General features: G+C 38.2%; 2 protein-coding genes across 2 annotated transcripts in view; one reads left to right on the top strand and one right to left on the bottom strand.

Annotated features, from left to right (window-relative positions):
• The window catches only part of ACAD11 (acyl-CoA dehydrogenase family member 11), a 29,177-nt gene that overhangs the window by 5,068 nt on the left and 4,353 nt on the right, over positions 1-19,756 (top strand). Inside the window, 9 exon segments of the mRNA XM_053955452.1 lie at positions 1,396-1,543; positions 2,114-2,235; positions 2,675-2,781; positions 2,923-3,046; positions 4,705-4,782; positions 5,189-5,327; positions 5,445-5,552; positions 6,683-6,781; positions 18,173-18,239. Of these exon segments, the coding sequence (XP_053811427.1) occupies positions 1,396-1,543; positions 2,114-2,235; positions 2,675-2,781; positions 2,923-3,046; positions 4,705-4,782; positions 5,189-5,327; positions 5,445-5,552; positions 6,683-6,781; positions 18,173-18,239 (992 nt within the window).
• On the bottom strand, positions 8,694-13,544 carry ACKR4 (atypical chemokine receptor 4). The gene is given in 2 exon segments (XM_053955502.1): positions 8,694-10,649; positions 13,393-13,544. Coding segments are annotated over 2 exon segments (1,158 nt in total). The 5' UTR covers positions 13,470-13,544; the 3' UTR covers positions 8,694-9,568.

Here is a 19,756-nt window from a genome sequence, read left to right as displayed (position 1 = left end):
TTGCTCAGAACCCCATCCAACCTGGCCTTGAGAGATACTCTATTTATTCATTAGTTTTAGTCCCTGCTTCAAAGTTCAGGAATAAAGCATTTTATATGCATAGATCCTATTGGATTCAGTGCAGCTGACAGCTCACTTCATTGAACTACATAAGCATCTGATCCAAAGCCCAGTGATGTCTGTTATTTGGCTTCAGTTAATAACAAGGGCTTTTGGAGCAGGAGCTGGATGTATGATACATGACACTAGTGGAAGCCAAGGAAAATCTGCCAAAGCTGTTTAGTTATGTAGATCACAGGGACCCTGAAAGTTCCCCATTCATCTTTAGAGCAAAAAAAGAGATTTTTTTTTTGTTTGTTTCTAGTTTATGGAAATAAATGTGTGCTATCTATATCAACACAGTTGCATTTTCATTACTTTTTTCTGTGCTACCTGCTGAGTTGTGACCAGAAGACATGCTTGGAACTTGTGACCATGACTGCAATGCCTGCTTCATGACAAAGCAATAGATCCCAGAGATTCCTAGAGGTTTTGTGCATAGATTAGTTGATAGACATGATTTGTAGGCTTAAATGTGCTGATTGATTCCCTGAGCAGGGAATTTGACTGTCTTGGGGACTCTCGCAGCTGTTCCTGATGAAACTGAAGGAATTGGCCAAGTTGTACATAGGTAATTTTAATTTTCTGTGGAAACTGTTCCTGAATATGCAGGACTGACCATGTAGGAAAGACTTTTCCACATATTTCAAGTAGTCATGGATCATGAGTAGGCTGGAGGGGTCATTCAGGTTGACAGCTAGATTAGATTATAGGAATTTATCCGAATGACACTGTAGGGAGTCTCAGACCACCCTGATGAAGACACCATTGCAAGGATGCTTGCAGCAGAGGTTCACTCTGAGTAGTAATTGACTTTCTCTTTAAGAAATTCAGCTCCCCACTTACGTGTTAATCTATGGACAATGTTGTGATAAATTAGGTTTTCTGATGCATGGTCTGTCTGTTAATTTCTGTACTAAAGGACTGTGCAACAGGACTGGGAAAGAAACAAAGCTCTCAGTACTGCTGTTCTTCAGGATATTTTAATTCAATCATCTTTTATACTAGAAGAGTTTGGAAGTTTCTGACAGGAAGAACACTACTCAAAAATGTAGATTTAAATGAGATTTTCTTTGGAAAAATGCCTGGCTTTCTGTCCCTGTGTGAATGTTAATTTTCTGCAGATCTTATATAGTGCCAAAAGGAATTCTTTTTGCTGTTGACAGCTAGTGTGTGTTTTTAATTTTAAACATAAAGTAACCAGATAAAACAATTGGATATTGAGTGGGTTGTGCTCTTGTGAATAGAGAGAACATGTCTTCCAGCACTCACTTGAGGTTTTTATTTTTATTTAAGGCTCGTGTTTTGGCAGTGCTGGACTGGGAGCTTTCAACTACTGGCCATCCTTTAGCAGATTTAGCATATGCCACTCAATTCTACTTTTGGCCTCCATCTATTAAGGACTTAGGTCAAGGCTCTATCTTGGGTTTCAAAGACACCATAGGTAGGAAACTCATCTTTTTCTTGAAACAAATCCTAGGCTTGATTTCTATTTGAAATGTTGTAGGAATTAAATGGTAAATTCACAGGCATATAGTTTTGCATTTGTAAAGAACTTTTCCATTTTTTTTGTTGTTGTAGCAAACATTCTGATAGTGAGGCTTTAGATAGTTTTGTTCTATCAAGCTTTGTCTTAGCTACAACATGCTACTTCTGTAAAACCTTATTTTGAACCTTTCTAAGAGATAATGGAAGAAAAAGGAAATGTAAATGTAAATATAGAATTTTTTTTTGAAAAAGCCTTTTTTCCCCCCAAGTCAAATTATTTGCCTGACTGGTGTGGAGACAAAGGGCAGCAGGAAATGTTATGGTTATCTGAAATTCTGACAATTTCTACTTCCTTTGGTCTCTCCATATCACAGTTATGTCATGACAAATGATAAATCATGGTGCTTACTATGTAAAAGAAATACCTCATGAAGTTTAAAAACTGCTCAAATGTTTGAAGAATAAGGTGGGAAAAATCATAGAAAATGTTGCATATTCTAAACAAATCTTTTTCTTTTTTTTTTAGAAACTCCTTCCTTTGAAGAACTGGTTTCCATTTACTGCCGCTGCCGGCGTATTTCCACTACTTTACCCAACTTGAACTTTTTTCTTGCTTTGTCCTATTTTAAAATGGCAGGGATAGCCCAGGTAATACCTTCACATTTGCTGAAATGCCGCATACCTTTGTGTGTTTGTGGGTAGTTCATTTAGTCACGGGTAATAATCATATGTCTGTGCTGTTGTCAGTTGGCTTGAGAGACAGACTGAGCTTGTTTTCCATATCACATGCAGACATTTGTCTTTTCTTTTTTATTTTTTACTTTTCCACTACCACTTTTTTGTGATTTGCCTTTCATTTGGTTTAGCTGGGATATGGTTTTAACTCTTGTGCAGCAAGCATCTCCATTATATCACAAATGTACCAAAACCAATATTAGCATATCCCAGTAAGTTTTTTCCTTTTAAGACCATGTGCATTTAAGTGCTACTTTTATATTTGAAGAAATCACCAGAGTGTTAAGTGCACAATCATGCACAATTTGAAGTGCATAATTACACCATATGCGGCTTTTTTTTTTGGTTTTAGGGTGTATATGCCAGGTATCTTATTGGAAATGCTTCTGCAGAGAACAGTCATGAATTTGCAAAGCTTGTGGAGCCTTTGGCAGAAAGAGGATTAGAGCTCTCAAAAAGGTAAGCGTGGTCTAGATTACTGGTCAAAGGCAAGGCAAAGCTTTTCCAATATCTTCATTTATTTAATTGCCTGTCTAAGGAAGCTTATGTTATTATGAGGGAAAATCTGGTCTTGTTACGGCATTGAATGTTCTTCCCTAGGTCATCCTTCAGCAGCACACAGCACAGCATTTCTGGAGAGCTCTTCCATCAAAGTAGGAAAGGCCAAGAAATTTTGCTGAAGGTTAAGCAGTTCATGAAGCAGCACATTTATCCAGCTGAGAAGGTAAAGCTTTTCATTAACCTGTTTATAAAGGAACATTTTCTGACTAGACTTTATAAAAATGTAAAAATATGTATAGAAGTCATGTCTTCCTGGGTTTTTGTTTTCCAAAACAGCCTGATTTTCATGCAGTAATGATTGTGGCATTACAAAATATTAGCAGAAATCATTATAGACTGCATTTTTTTTTTTCAGGATTAAAATGTTGTATGCATTGTTAATGAAAGAGTTATTTTTTAAACTTCTGAAGTGTAAAACCTTCTCTTTCTAGAAAGAGTTGCTTTTTAAAGAAAGTTGCCAAAATACTTGTTAGACTAAGAACAACCTAGAACTCTTAGATACTGAACTGAAAGACAGCTATTTAAAAATAGAAACTGCTGATTTTAACCATATGAAGCTGAATTTTTCTGTTTCTTGCTTTTTAGGCTGTGACAAAAAATGGGATTGCATAATGTATCATAGTAGCTTCATTCCTGAATATATCCAATACCAATGAAGGTTTGAAAAAAGATAATGAAATATACACTAACTCCGTAGTTAGTGGAAGGGAAAATCAGATGAAGTAGTTTACTTCATATCCTGGGAAGGTTAGGAATTTCCTCTTAGAACATTGGTTCAGCTTTTAGCCTCATGGAAGTACAGACGGCTTTTGATGCAGAATTTCTTGTTTTGGCTTTCTGATTTTTTTTCCACAAGTAAGGCAGAAATGCAGAAAACATCTTAATCTAAAAGTTTAATGAATATATCTACCTATCACAAGGAGGGTCGAGGGTAGTAACTCTTGATATGCAAAGTTTCTTAAAAAGTATGTCTGTGACTAAGTTGGGATTGTAGTTTTGGATTGTCTAAGAAAGCCTTGCAATAATTGAAGTATTTGCTTTAAAAAACAAACGAACCACAAATAGCCATGCAAGTTTTTCAGATTAGTTGTGTTGTGCTTGGATGTTGTTTCTGGTTACAGGGATTGTGAATCAGGACTTGTAAATTCTACTTGGCCATTTGTCTTTATTGTGTCATTTTCAGAATTGGGCAGTACTTTTATTCATGTTATAACTAGATCTGAAGATTTTATAGCCAAGTTTGAAGTTCTGTGTCTCACTAAAACATGCTTGTGAAAATACTAAGATTACTGAATGTAGAGGTTCACTTGAAATTAAGGACTGGTGCTTGGAATGACTGCTTATGTTAACTGTTAAGGAATTATTTTGACAGGAAGAGAAAATGCTATTTTTGTGGTTTTTGTTTTCTCACAGTTAACAAAAGATTAGTTGGGTTATCTGTCTGAATCTTAACTGTCAGTATATCAGGCTTTTATTTGTTGTTTTACTTTTGGATTTGTGCCTCTTGTGTGTACTGTTGGTAATAGGTATTTTTATCTCCAGAAAATACTGACCTCCTAGTGCAAGCATCACATACTTTAAACCATCCCAAATAGTAGTTAATGTACTGATTGGGGTCATCTGATATTTAAAGTCTTGCAAAATGAATAGATTGCAGTTGAACTTTTGATCATATATTTAATTTTAGAATGCAGCCAACTATATAATGTAAACCTGTGTTGAATATTTTTTTACTTGGTCACAGATCTGGAAGAGATGTATTATTATTTGTGTGTTACATGTTCTTAATTTAAACAGCACCTTTTATTTTGTTTCTCTAAGGAAATAATAAAATATTATACTGAACATAGAAATGCTGAAGACAAATGGAAGAAACCACCACTGCTGGAGAGACTGAAGGTATGGGATAACAAATATTTTTAGCATTCTAGCAGTAAAAGAGCACAGACACAGAGGATAAGAGTGATTGGTGTATCCTGTTGGAGAAGTTACTTTACATGAAAGAAACAATGTGAGGAACATGATAAAAACAATTGTGAGGAACAGTGAAAAGAAAGGAAGAGAGAAATATGGAGAAAGTGAGAAAACAAATGAGAGAGAAAAAAAACAAAATGAGGTCTGAAAGAGGTATAGCTGAACTTTAAATCAAAGATTGAACCTACAGTTTCAGAATAGCTATTGAAAAAAGCATCATATATATTGGACAGTAGGGTAGGCAGGAGTGAAGAAAATGTGTTGCAAACCAGAAATTATTTTTTTTTTATGACTTATTGCTAATGTTTTTTCCTGTTGATTCTTGTGATAGGAATTGGCCAAAGCAGAAGGTCTGTGGAATCTTTTCCTCCCAGATGTCAGTGGTCTCAGCCAGCTTGACTATGCCCTAATAGCTGAGGAGACAGGGAGATGCCTTATTGCTCCTGAGGTTTTCAACTGTCATGCACCAGGTTAGCAACCCTGGTTTAGTCCCAAAACCATGGCACTGGAGCATTAGAAAGTTGGGTGTCTTACACCTTACAGGCTGTGTGTCTTGAGCAGTAAGCATGACAGCTGATTTCTTACAGACACAGGAAACATGGAGGTCCTCCACATGTATGGCACTGAAGAGCAAAAGAAAGAGTGGCTGGAGCCTCTCCTTGAAGGGAAAATTAGTTCTTGCTTCTGCATGACAGGTAAGTTTTTCTCCAGAAGAAAATTAGAGCCAATTGGCTGAAACTTCACGTGGTGTATGCAGAGAAAAGTAAAAAACTGTGGCAAGCACGTTTCTTTCTCTCTCAGGATTTTTTGTAGAGGTACACAGAGAGAAAGAAAGAGAAAACAATTTCTATTTCTGCTCCTTGTTTTTCTCATGTGGAATGTGCTTGGAGAATTGGTTACCTGGGGTAATTGCTTGATTGGATTCTGGTGAGAGTTGTTTGAGTCTGGTGGCCAATTGGATCCACCTGTGTCTGGACTCTGGTGAACAAGGTCACAAGCTGGGAATAGTTAGATATGGTAGTTAAAGTAGCATGTAGTTTTTAGTATCCTCCTTTATATAGTATATTAATGTATTATAGCATAGTTATAATAAAGAAATCATTCAGCCTTCTGAACTGGAGTCAGACATTATCATTCTTCCCATTGGGTTCGCCTGCATTTTACAACAGAAAACGGCAAGTTGTGTATAACAGTGGACATTTCTATGCTAATTCAGTATCAGTGAATGTGCTTGAATATAAAATCATATATGAGGTGTGAATGCAAACTGGAGCAGCCCTGCTGCCTTTCTTGGTAGTTGCCAATTTTCATGGTTACAGTAATTAGTATTTGCTTTCTATATATTTTTAGTTTAATTTTTGTACTATACAAATAAATAAGTAAATACAATTTACTTATTTACTATACAAATAAATAAGTAAAATACAATTTTTAGTACCAAACAGCTTTACAATAGAGCTTAACCTTCCACAAAATTATTTTCAATCTCTATTTTTGCTTGGGAAGAACTCAGGAGGAGAAAACAGGCTGAGGAGAAATATAACTGTTACCTGTAAGTGCAGTAGAAGGATAAAGGATTTTAAAAGAGAAGGAAAGGAAGAAAGATGATTGCAAAGGGTGGTCCAAGCCCAAGAACAAGTACATTTAAACTGGCTGTGAATAACAGATTGTTGGAAAACAACAGCCAGCAAGGGTCTTCAAACTGTTTTTCTACTGGTAGCAAAGCAGTGTACTTTTAATAGTGTGTATCTAGAGCCCTATATTTTTGGAGGTTGTATTACCTTTGTATTTAATCTAGTGGTTTGGTTTTTTTCCTTTAACACAGAACCTGATGTGGCTTCAAGTGATGCCACCAATATGCAATGCACCATTGAGCGAGATGGGAACAGCTACGTGATCAATGGCAAGAAGTGGTGGAGCAGTGGTAAGTATGGAAACGTAAATAAGAATGGCTAAGGCTAGAATGTTTTCCATGAACTATTAAACAAAAGTATTTGTGCTCCATTTCTGAGATGAAAATTTGTCTTCTCTTGAGTAAAGGCAATAGAATGTAAAACAACAGAAGGAGCTGAATTAAGTTTTTTTTTCTATGAATCAGAGATTCAAATATTCAAATCAAGTTGGGGATTTGGGACCTTTTTGGAACCTCTGAATTTTCTTCATGGAGTGAATGCTGCTCTGTTCTTAAAACATTACCTCTTTCTATCAGTCAACTTACACATTATGACTTCGTTTTCATGAAGCTGTCTTTGGCAGCTTGTGTGAGAGGTTTGAGAGTACCGTGTAGCTACAGTAAAACGTGGCTGCTTTTAAAGTAGCCTGTGATGCTGTTGGACTGACTATTAAAGGAGATTTTCTTGTTATAATTCCCAGTAAAATCAATGCATTGTACTGTAAGTGGCAACTGTCCCTGATATTGTAGTATTGTTACTTTTTTACCAAAACATGTGACAGCAACTTGAAAGTCATCATTCCCTGGAAGTTTGGAATCCAAATAAATAAACTGAGTTGTTAAACTTGAATGTTTCATTTATGTACAGGATTGTCACAGCTAGCTGCGATACATGCTTGTGCAATACTTGGAGTCACCAGAAGATAGATCTCTCTCTCTGTTCTACTCCTGTAAAAGTGGCAGCAAAAAGAGGCACAGAATCTTGTCTCCTGACCCAAGAATGTTGCTTAACTGCTGGCTTTTTAGCCTTTGCTCTGGGTCAGTGTCTCCCAGCTGTGCATTGCAGTCCCTGAGGAAGTAATGAGAAAGTTTTAGGGGGTCACACACAGAGAATAATATTAATAAAGTTAGTTATGTGAATTATAAAAAGGAGAGTAAACATAAGACTGCATGATTCAGTTTGTCTTATTTCTAATAAATACAATTAGGGCAATCAGAATTGCATAAAGACAGATGCATAAAAAGCACTGCAATTCCAAGAAGTTTGAGAAATGTGTTCATTTGGCTCTCTATTAGTCTCTCTTTCTGACTGGCTGGGAAGGTTTATTTTTTGTTGTTTGTCTTGGTTTTGGTTGGAGTTTTTAAACTTTTGGGACATTAAAACCTTGGATGTGTGGGAATTCCAGAAGCCTGGCAGACTGGTCAGAATGTCACTCTGTACTTGTGAAGTCCTAAATCACACATGCAAGGAGCTAGTTACTTCACGGGAGAAGTGGGGTTTCTTATTATGCTCTGCATGTGTACAGTAAGTCCAGTATGGCTTAAATAGGTCAGATTTATAGTGTACACGTAGAAAACAGGTCAGGCACTTCTGACTTATCTGTTCATGCCCTAGTATTTCTTAAAACATTCTGGGCAGACATTCTGTAAGCTTTTGTCATCCAAACAAGGAGAAGAGGTAAATGGCTTGTTTATGCTACTGTTGTTTCTTGTCTGTCATTTTAGAGCTTTTTGTTCCGGTCCATAATTGTGTAATTAGGAACAGTATCTAAAAATGGGAGATTCTTGTTGGCTTTCCTAATCTGTAGAAGAGACATTTTGTCAGAGCCCACAGGATGTTTGAAGACAAGGACAGTATGCTGTAACACCACTTCTTCATTTTGAAAGCTAATCTGGCATGTCAGTATGTTTGAAATGCTTCCAGTGACTCATGGAAAACTGCTGTTTTCCTGGAATCCCTGCCAACACTGTGGCAGGGGATGGCATTGGTACCTCTCTGTGTAAGAACTGTAAATCCATGAGCTCCATAAGGAATGGGAACCTCTCTCTTTTGTCAAGCAAGGCCTCTCCCATTTGCTGGTTGGTAAATGCCTATGGTGAGAGATGTCAGTACCTACTAAAACAAAATAAAAACAAAGATAAGAAAAAACAAAAACCAGTGCACTTTTTCTATTCTTTGATTTTATTGTATCTTCATATATTTTAGCAGATACAGTTATTGCAGTGCTTGATTAATTTTAACAATTCTAAATAAAAAATCCAGGCCTTGTATCTGAAGATTACCCAAACTTTTTATTACATTTATAACAATCTAGAATATGCCAGCCACCCTTCAAGCACTGGTCTTGTTGAAGTTTAGGGTGAGCAGAAAAGAAGAGATGAAAGGTAATTTTTTCTGTACTTATAGAAAAGGAGTTGCTGGGGTGTTTTTTGTGGAGGATGTTGTTGTTGCTATACATTTGTAGAAACTAATGGCTTTTCCCCCCTCTTTCTCCCTCTCAGTTCTCAGCTATAAGCTTATACTTAATTTCAATCTGCAAGGATATCTATGGAATGATAGTTGAGTTGAGAAATGGAGCTGAACTGTTAGGCAAATGTTCTAAAGTTTTACAAAATAGTTGGAGAAATACAAGATTATTAACTTCTGGTACAAAGGTTCCTGTTGTTTGATTGGTGATGTTTGTTTTCTCTGTTTTAATCACATGCTTAGATGTGTACAGGTTGTTCATTACACAGTTACTTAATTGCCTAGTACTGTGACACTTCGAAATTTGGGTTTTGTTGTGATGGGGTTTTTTTGTTTGAGTTCTTTGATGTTGTTTTTTAGTAAATATCTCAGGTTGTTTCTAGGGGTTTCAGTATTCAGTTCTTCCTTGATTCTGATAAACACATTCCACATTGAAGCGCTTTGTGTTGTCTTAGCAAGTTCAGAAATTCATCTGAAAGCTGACTTGCAGAGAAACAGCTGTAGAAGCAATACCCCCTGGCATTAGTTAACAATTCCCTTGGTTATGTAAGATGATGGAAGCAATAGAGGGCCTATATAGTGAAACTGATTGTTTCTTCAGTAGGGTCTTCATAATTCATAGAAATTTCTTCAGGTCTTCCATTCTGCTGTTGTCTTCTCCAGTACCCATAATTTTTTGCGATTTTCATGACGTGCATTTTGAAAGAGGCTCCCAGGAAGGCGTAGAGGAGAGGGTTGAGGCAGGCGTGGGACAAAGCGATGCTCTTGGTGACTTGGAGAGCCACATCCATGGTTTTACTGGTGTGGCAGTCTGTGACCAACATGTAGATGAGGTCTATGGCTCGCCACAGCTTCACGATGTTGTAGGGTAGCTGGGTGACAATGAAAGTAGCCACTACTGCCAGCAGAACCTTGAAAGGCCTGGACTTCTTAACATTTGCAGACCTAAAGATTGCCCGAGCAGTAGCAGAATAGCAGATCAGCATTACTAGGAAAGGAAGCAGAAATTCTAGGATAATTTCCAGGATTTGAATGGTTGATTTTAAGAGTGTTTCCATGTTCATCGGAAATATGGGAAGGCATTCGTTCCTCTCATTGTGTTTCTTGACTTGATTAAATATCAGATCTGGGATACTGAGGAAAGTGGCAGCCAGCCAGACGCAGATGCAGGTAACACTGCAGTGTTTGCCAACTCTTCTGTGGCCCTGGGAGTCAGAAGTGGCCCTGTACCTATCCACGCTGATACAGGCCAGGAACAGCATGCTGGAGCTGAAATTCATGGTGTACAGAGAAGAAGTGAGCTTGCACATCGGGTTTCCAAGTTCCCATCCCTGCACTGCATTTGCAGCCCAAAAAGGGAGGGTGAAGAGCAGGAGTAGATCAGCGATGGCAAGGTGCATGATGTACACATCAGTCTTGGTCTTGGGTTTCTTGCAGTAGGCGTAAATTGCAACCACTAATGAGTTTCCAGCCACTCCAACTGTGAAAGCCAGTGCATAGAACACTGGGAGGAATAATTTCCTGAAATTTCTCACATCACTTTTTTCACAGAGAAGCTCATAGGTATTGTAATCTATAAGAGGGTTGAGATCATCCTCCTCATCCTCAATCCAGTAATCTGTTGAGTTATTCATATCTCAGACTGTGGCAAAGCTACAAGACACAAAAAAAGTGGGGAGAAGGGAACACCAAAGAAATAATATTGGGTTTAAGGTCTAAAATTTCTATTGAAACCTAAAACCCTTCTTCAGGGCTGCTTATACATCTCAAATTTAAGGAACTTGGATCTTCAGAATACATTTGTGAATAATCAAAGGGAAGCTAGGCAGTAACAGAGGAAGAGCAGACCATCTCAAGTTCTCACGTGAAATAGGGTAACTGAGGACATCATTGTGGGCAATACTTGTAAAATGGATTCAGTTGAAATGCTTTCCTTACCCTTAGCATTTGAGATTGTAAAATGCTTGGAGTGCCTCTCGCTGATTTCCACACTATGTTTGACAATATTCCATTGCACATAAATCTGTGTGTACCTTTATGGGGTTGGAATTACACCTTCCCCTCTCCAGCCTCTGCAAAGCAAAGGAATACCAGCTGAAGGCTGTAAATGCTGTTACAATCAGGTGTATAAGGAATATGAACAGATTACAGCTGAGACAAGCAGCTGCCTGCTGTCATAAATTTTGACAAATTTTGGATATGAGTATAGTTCAAGGAGAGTGTTTTTGTTTGTTTCTCAGGTTCACTGTATATGCCCATTACAAAAAGCACAGCAGGGGGTCAATTGCTGAACAGCAGCAGAACAAGCTTAATTTAGTCTCCATCCCACACAGCAAGCCATGCCCGTGTGGAATTTCTTACAGAAGCAGATTGCTGTGGGTACACTGCGTCTTACAGCTGGAGCTTCTCAGGATGTTAAAACAGAAAGGAAATTTATCACATACAAACTGCCCACAAGTACCCAAACAGCTCAAAAACTTTGCTGGTTTTTCAAGTACAATCTCATTATAGATTTACTCTGTAAACACTGAGGCTGGCTTCTCACTGCCAGCTTAAGGTTGAAGTTTAAGTATTTGTATCTTCAGATGGTGTCTTAAGCAAGTTCATGTCCTGCATTATTTTCTTCTTTTCCTGTAACTGTGTTCAGTGACTAATGTGCTGAAATTCTGTCTGTTGTAAAATACAGTCCTGCAGTACCCTGTTTCCTTGTAATAAATGGGATTAAGTTTTCTTAGAAGCAGTAGCAAAAATCAGGTGAGAATGAAAAATATATCCACATTTGTCATCCTATGCAGTGTTCAGAATTTGAGGTCAGTATCGCTGGAAGCAGATCATTATCTGATATTCTGCCCCAGAGCTACAATTTGGTTTTTTCAAGCGTGAAAGAAAAATGCAAATACCATTTCTGTTTCTTAGACAATTGTTTAAATGAAGGGTTGCCAAGTGTCTCTAGTGTTTTTTTTATATACCTGTCTACTAGGAAAAAGTGAGTTGCTGATTGATCTCCTAATAAGGGATGCAGACTAATTAAATAGAGAGAAATAAATTATTTTAATTTTTGTTCATTTTTTCAGTGATTTTTCTAGTCAAGTTTTTTTTTTAAGAAGTGTATTACTTTGAAATTAACTATCTGGTTTGGCTCCATCTTTAATGACTCTGTTGTATTATTCTGTTAACATTTCAAAACACTCCCCATCAAACTTTAAAAAATGATTACTCCTTTTTAAGTTTTGCAATTTGTTCTTTATTGTTGCCTTAATGAGATGTGCAGAATGGAAAAGTACAGCCACTCGACTTCATACTTTGGCAAAGGGATGTCTGTTCTATGCCTAAAATGCTGTGTTAGCAGGATTCTCCAGCAGCAGTAATCTTTTGCAGCTTTAAAGTACTTTGAGGAGAGATTTAGTTATCAGCAGCAAAATAATTTTTATTAATTTTTTTTTAGTAGAAGAGAAACTGCAGCATGAAGAGTTTAATCCACTTAGCTGAGATTTGAGGAAAAAATAGAAGTTAAATGAAAAGATTTGGTTGTAGTCTTAAAAGACATAATAAAGAACATTTAATCAAATTGGATCACTGGCAATTTACTTGAAAGCAAACCAGTAAACATTTCAGGGCAAACTTTAAAAGTCTGTGTATGACAAAGCAGTTTGGCTGTGACTCTATGCTCCGCTGCCTGATAAGCTTTTGCCTGCCCTGAGTTTACAACAGAAACAAAATTATCTAAAATGTTTTGGCTCCCATACCTGTTCATATTTGTTTTTCCTGGTAGGGCTGTTGCTCAGGCACACGTGCCCATTGCAAACAGCCAAGCAGTCCTGTGGGAGTTGGGCACTGAAGAGTGGTGGAAAAGCTTAGTTTAATCTCCATCCCACACAGCCAGCCATGCCCATGTGGAATTTCTTACAGAAGCAGATTGCTGTGGGTACACTGCATCTCTAGCTGGAGCTTCTCAGAATGTTATGACAGAAAGGATTTTTATCATGTACAAAGTGCCCACAAGTACCCAAACAGCTCAGAAGCTGCTGGTTTTTCAAATAGTGTTTTCTAGGAGGTATACTAATAAATATATTAAATCTGCAACTGCATGTTTTCTTGCAGAATTATTTCAGCCTTCCAGACAGAAATTAAGTATTTCTGTGTGTTTAAACTTGATGTGGGATTGTGTGAGTGACAATGAATTAAGTCAATATCCCTAGTTTAAACAGACAGGTTTTTTTCCTCTGATAAATTAAGCAGTTTTCTGTCCTGCTACTGAGCAAATCTAATTTTGATCCTGAAAAGGAGACGTACCTTTGTGAAATGATATCTCACTGTAAAGCCATCTTAACTAAGAGTAAATGGATGCAAAGAAGATATCCAATATACAGAGAATAAGGATTAAAACAAAACTAACCTTTTGTCGGCAGACGAGTAGCAGGTACTGCAATTGAGATGTGCCTCAGTGAAGTAATCTGAATTGCTCTGACACATTGCATTTTGTCTTCAAACACCACACCCTCGTGTGGAAGTCTGTTGCACTTTCATTTTGACTTGACAGTTTAAAAAAAACTTTTAAAATTGTGCTTTCCTGGAGACTCTTCTTGTGTTGAACATGTACACTTCCTACATTCCTTCCTGTTCCAACAGACAATGATTGCTCTTTGGAAGGTCAGGACACTCTTAACTGCTTCTCTTTGTTGTTTGTGGTTTTATTCCTGGAAGTCCAAATGTTTTATACATCATCAAGAGGCTTTTATCAAACAGCACATTAAAAAGGTGAAAAGGATAGAAAGGAGGTGCATCTGGGGCTGAAATAATACTGCTCCAGACACCACAGGGAGTCACTCCATTCTTTCCTCATGGCAGTACTGTCCTTTTGATGGCTGACTGTATAAAGTTTTAAGGGATCCTTACATAACTTTTTAGGGGATACAATAGAAATGTGAGTTGCTTTTTGTGAGGTGGGGAAAGGGCTTTTTTCAGTGTGTGAAACCAGGAAGATGGTAAGGAAAATATGTGAAGGCAAGTGGCAAATTGTCAACCAGAGTACAAGCAGATAGTCCTGCATCCTGGGGGAGAGTTCTCAGAGGCTTGAATGTTGCCAGTCAATCTCATAATCAAATTAGTGACCTGTTTGAATTATCCTGGATCGGATAACAATCTAATGAGCTTCAGTAAATGCAATATTGAAGCCCAGCAACAGAGAGAGATATTAAGCAGACCAGAGGTCAGATTTTGGGGGTTTTTGGCACTCTGGTGCACCTGCCACAACTGGATTAACCTTCTGTCTGTGCTTCAATAATTTTGAAATACTTGAAAGGAAAGGTTCTTAAAAGTGGGCAGCTGAGAATGTTTTCCACGTGCTGGCAGATGTTTTCCACATGCTATATTTTGTTTCAGGATAACAAAGTAAAATGGGCTGGGAGATTAATTGCAGTCCAGAGGAAAAGTGCCACAATATTTGTGCATATTTTTGCAACGCTTTCATCTTGAGTTATCACAGTACTTCAGTGGTGCTCTTCACAGTGGCAGATAAGATGCTTGGGCTCCTTCCCAGCCATCTCCTCACAGGTCATGTCATGGCTTCAAGGCCTGAGCTATATCTCTTTAAAACGAATGAAACTTTCAGTTCTGGATAGGCTTTTTATCAATAGGGTCTCCAACAAGATGGAATAATCAGGTTAGAGCTGAGAATGCTTCCAGGGAATTGTGTGTTGCCTGCAAAAGTGCCCAAGAGGTTCTGTGGGCAGGCTGTAGGAAGGCTGTTCATGTGAATCCTGCCTTGCTTATTGCAGTTCCTTAGCTCCTTGTAACTTCTCAGGGGCGCATGGAGGACAGATCCTTCCAGTCAGAGTAAAGAAATAATATTGTCATGTATGTATTTCAGTAGGGTCAAAAATAACAAAAATTATTTCGTAAGTAAGAGTGAATACAAAATGGGTCTTAAGTAAAAACACTTGTGGCTGTGTGAAAGTGGTATGGAGGCAAGGAAAAAAAACATTACTAAGCAGAGCAGCTGCTCTCACTGCCACCATCAGAGCCCATGAGCTCCAGCTGGGAATGACCAGCAGCCACATTCAGTGGCAGGACTGCAAAGCCCTTGCAGCTGCGTGGCCCCAGCATTGCATGTTTGCTTGCAGCTACAGCATAGTCTTTGCTCTCCATGAACCAGCTGCCTGCACTGTTATCTGGAGAAGATGAGATAAAATTGTGGAATACAATATGCCAGTGGATAGAAATTACTGTGGGCTCTTGGTGGGATGTGCTTGTGTCCCTTTTCTCCATCAGGAGACTCCCACATTCCAACAATCAGTACCATGCTGCCATCTACCCTACTAAGGGTGTTGGTCCTACAAGACCAGTTTCTTCTTGTAGAGGAGTCCAGAACATGTGTTTGTCAGTGCCTGTCTAGGAAGGGCTGTAAGCCACCACAGACCCCTGACCTTTAGCAGAGAGAAGTAACCTGCTGGGCTGAGGGGTGCAGCAGCCAATGTGGCAAAAATCATAGGTATTCAGCATTCAGGCAGTAGTTTATCTGGCCCTAGTCATCTTAGCCAGGAAATTGAAGACTGAACACTGAAAAATAGATTGTAAGAATTAAAGTGCTGCTGGCTTCTGAAAGCAGACTTTGTGGCAGATTCCTCAAGTATAGATGGTACTCAAAGGTTGCCACACTTAGTAGTCTCTCCACCAGAAAGAACCTGTATAAGTTGATTGTGTGAAGATCAGTAAACTTTAGCATGTTATACCTCTGATAGCAAAGATTAGGCTTCTAATGGGATTGTGATCAACACTCTAAGCACATTTTAAAATACTATCTTTGCCTCACTATGCGAGTGAGTGCCATGAAGAGTTCAAAAGTATAATAAGTTAGGTAAATGAAAGATGTTTGCCAGTGTAGCAACATTGTGGTCTAAAAGTGTTGGTTTGTGCAGTCATGTACATTGAAAACTGTATTGAAAGCTCATCAATATGGAAATATGGTTAAAACTGACCTTCTGAAATATCTAGTGTTTTTTCAATCGTGAGTTTTCTTTCTAAACCTACTTCTAACTCCTACCAAAATAACAGGCTTCTCTGACTCTTTCCCTCCATCCTCCATCAATATCTTTGAACTCTGTAAGTGATGTGAAAATGTAATTTACAAAAGGGATGTTTATTCCATCCAGGCTGTTTGCATTCCGTCCAAAGCACTGGAGTTTTTCAGAGTCTTGCATTAGACCAGAACTTTTTTTCTGTCTTTTATGGGTCGAAGTGACATAAAATTTATTTTAGTTTTTCAGGACTTCAGACTCTAAGGAGTGGAAGGGCCAGGAATCTGCCGTCCTTTGCTGTGCTTAGATAGGAACAAGCGCATATGAGATGGAGGGATTCATTTGCCTTCCAGAAATGTGTACAAATGATTTAGAACATCTAACCAGATGTCCAGCTCTCAGTGAACTCCTTGCTGAGTTCAACATGAAGGCTTCTTCAGAGGTTTTGTGCATGTTTTGGGGTTTTCTTTTTTCATACAACATGGTTAAGCTTGCTATTTGTTTTGAAGCAGGGATTGAGGATTGTTTACAGAACAGTTTTTCAGGAGTTTCCAGAAAGTCAAAACATCTTTTGTTGTAAACCTCACTTGAACATAGGTCTGTTTTAGAAAATAGCAGTTGTACAATTCTTTACCTTCCATTGAAAAGAAGAAGAGTCAAATACCCCTTGTGCAGGGCTGACATTTCCCTGTGCAGGATAGTACTCTGCAAAACATATGTTGGGGTTGTTTGGGGTTGATCAGCTGCTTGTTGCAGTTGCCCAAATGAGCCAAGTGTTTTGGATCCAGGTTTTTTTTTTTTTGGTTGTTTTTTTTTTTTTTTTTTTTTTTTTTTTTGGGTTTTTTTTTTTCCCACTAAGTTGATGTATGCCCCTGCCCAAAGCTTTTCACTGGGATTTTTAGCTTGGTGGCATTGTACAGGTCATGGGCCACTCTGTAAGCCCCCTCTGGAGACAATGGCTGAATACCATATTGCAAAAGAGGAAAGCAAACATCTGGCAGTCTGACCCTCCAAACAGGCAGTGTTCATCACAATTAAATAAATGTCTCTCACTCATTTCTGGCCATCACAGTGGCTGTTTGTAGGAGGAAATGGCTCAGCTCAAAGCCAGGTGGTTGTATTGTCCAGACCAGAGTCTCCCAAGCCTTGTGAGAACAGCTGCCAGAGAAGTCATAAAGTTGTATTTGCTTCTAACCTCAGAACAAAGCCAAGCTGCTACAGATCAAGCCTTGAATTGAATCTCTACAAAGCTTGTCATCTACACTAAAAAATTACTGATTGCTACACCCATGAGGTATTTTCCCTAGCTTTATTGTTTGTGGGAGGCTTTGAAAGGAATGACAGCATGCTTTGGTACTAAGAAACCTTTAAAGAAAAAGACAGGGAGTATTAAGGATCATAAAAATGTTATTTTAATCAATGGTAGAATCTTCTTCAGAACTAGTACATTAAAGTGCTGTCTTTATGCTACAAAGGCTTAATAAATATGTTCATAATAAGAAACATCTCAAGTAATGTTATCAATGGCTTGAAATGCTAGCAGGCTATTTTCAGGTAACAAGTTTTCACTCAGATCTTTCTTCAAAGTGGAATCTAAAATAGTTTTTGTAAAGGGGGAGAAATTCTGCATTCCAGAGAAGTTCTGCTGAAGTAGTAGCAAAGTTATCACGGTAACCCTTTGATAGCCTTATCTGCATAATTTGGTTATAATGTGATTGGTGTTTCATTCCCACATAGACCCTCCAGTCTTTATAAGTTGAAGAAGTTTTTTTTAAAGTTTTACTTTTGAAATGGCAGCATGTCACCTTGATAGACGTGCTGTTGTATCACATTTATTTGCTCAGCTGTAATGGAGACTGAAGTAATCAGATTCCATTTCAAGTACCTTCTTGTTCCCTTTTCACAGGAATAGGTGATGGACCTGGAGGGTTTGGATGTTTGGCTTTTCATGTTCCCCTTCCCACAAGTCAGCTTCATTTTACATGTTAAGTACTAATATGTATTTTGTTTCAGTGTGATATTCAGAAGATAAACACGGGTAGATTGCATTTTCTGCCTCACAAAAGGAAGGGAGTAGGGTTTCTTGTTATGAAACTTCATTTGATTTGACATTGAGATTTTATACTAAAAACAATTTTTGTGTTTGCCACTTTTTTTAAGGTGCTGGGAACCCGAATTGCAAAGTGGCAATTGTAATGGGCAAAACCAAAAACTCATCAGCATCCAGGTAAGAATACCTAGGAGATTCAGAATTCCCTGAAACTTGTACCCTGCAGGAGTCACTGCTTGCAAAAAATTTTGTTAAGTGAAATGTCATTAATTGCCTTGACCAGTTGGATGTGCTCCTAAATTAGAGGGATATTTTAAATGTCAGTACCTGTCTGTTGTAGCCTGAGTTCCTGTTTTGCTGTCAGATGCTGTTGACTGAGTCCTCCCAACCTTTCCAATATTACCATCTTTCATTGGCATGCTTCCCACCTCTCTCCATTGCACCAGCAATGCACCCGTATTTGTGCAGTTGTGTGATGAATCGGGATTGGATCAGGAAATTTTCGGGGCTTCACTAGCTTTATCTTGGTCACATAAATTTTAGTCTGCATCAGTTGTTTAGTCTGCATCAATAACCAACAACTCTGGCTTACAATTTATTTTGTAAGTGTAGAATATAAAACAATTAACACCAGGAAGAATTAAATAATAAATAATAATGCTTAAATAATAAAACCAAAAATTTCAGAGCTTCCCTGAATAGAATGGGTACAAGTGGCACATCAGAGACCTGAAGTTACTGATTAAGTTTTCCACAAAGTTATCTGTAGATACAGAAAGTTAGGTCTGAAACATGGGGTATTGGTAAGGCGAAGCTGTGTAAGCAGAGAGCATTGCACATCTTAAATCAGACCTACTCATTTTATTCCTGTATGTGTAAATATAATCCTTACCTCTTCTTCTTTGACAAAAACACGTTCAACTTGTTACCAAACTAGAACTGCAAGCTTTTGCAAAAATTTATACAAGTAACGAATAAAATGTTCCATGTCTGGTGCTATTAACATCACACAGCTTGTAATGCAAAAGAATTGTGACATTTATATCTAAGAGGGTTTTTAGCCCAAATCCCATGGATAATCTGAAGTTTTTAGGTTTGGCTAGGTTCCACGAAGAAGCAATCGGTAACTTGCACACAGTACCCAGGGAGGTTTGCCTGTAAGTTCTACAGACAGTGGCATCTGTTGAGCTCTTAGAAGCTGAAGAGAAGTTAATGGAGGGGATTATGTGACACTCCAGCTAGAGCTGGAGACTGAATTCAGAGACCTGGGGCATTACCTCCAGTTCTGTGTGACTAAAAAATGGCCTTAAATGTTCTGGAGGAATGTAAACATGGGCATAGATTTCTATTTCCTAAGCTGTAGGCAAGCCAAGATGATGATTCTGATAAACTGGTTTTGAGAACAAAACAGAAAGGTAGAGGGGGAGGAACTGACTGGGTGATACAGAACTGTGCGCACAGAAGTGACAGCAGCAGGAGCTTTTCAGTCATGGTGCATTAGGTGCCACTAATACATTTTCACTTGTTGACTGGTGGGTCAAGAAGGGTTGAAGCCACAATGTGTGGGCAGGAAGGTGCAGGTGGTATAGGTAAATCTCAGCATTGGCTTTATGTGAGTCCTAAATTGAGAATGGAAAATAAGAAAAGCAGAAGGGGCAGACAAAAGGGAGGCTCAGATTTAACTGTGCTTTTTG

This window comes from Vidua chalybeata, chromosome 1, assembly GCF_026979565.1.
Source record: "Vidua chalybeata isolate OUT-0048 chromosome 1, bVidCha1 merged haplotype, whole genome shotgun sequence".
In the NCBI taxonomy this organism is placed as follows: domain Eukaryota; kingdom Metazoa; phylum Chordata; class Aves; order Passeriformes; family Viduidae; genus Vidua; species Vidua chalybeata.
The sequence above is the reverse complement of the archived record's forward strand: the minus strand, read 5'-3'. Positions and strand labels throughout refer to the sequence as shown.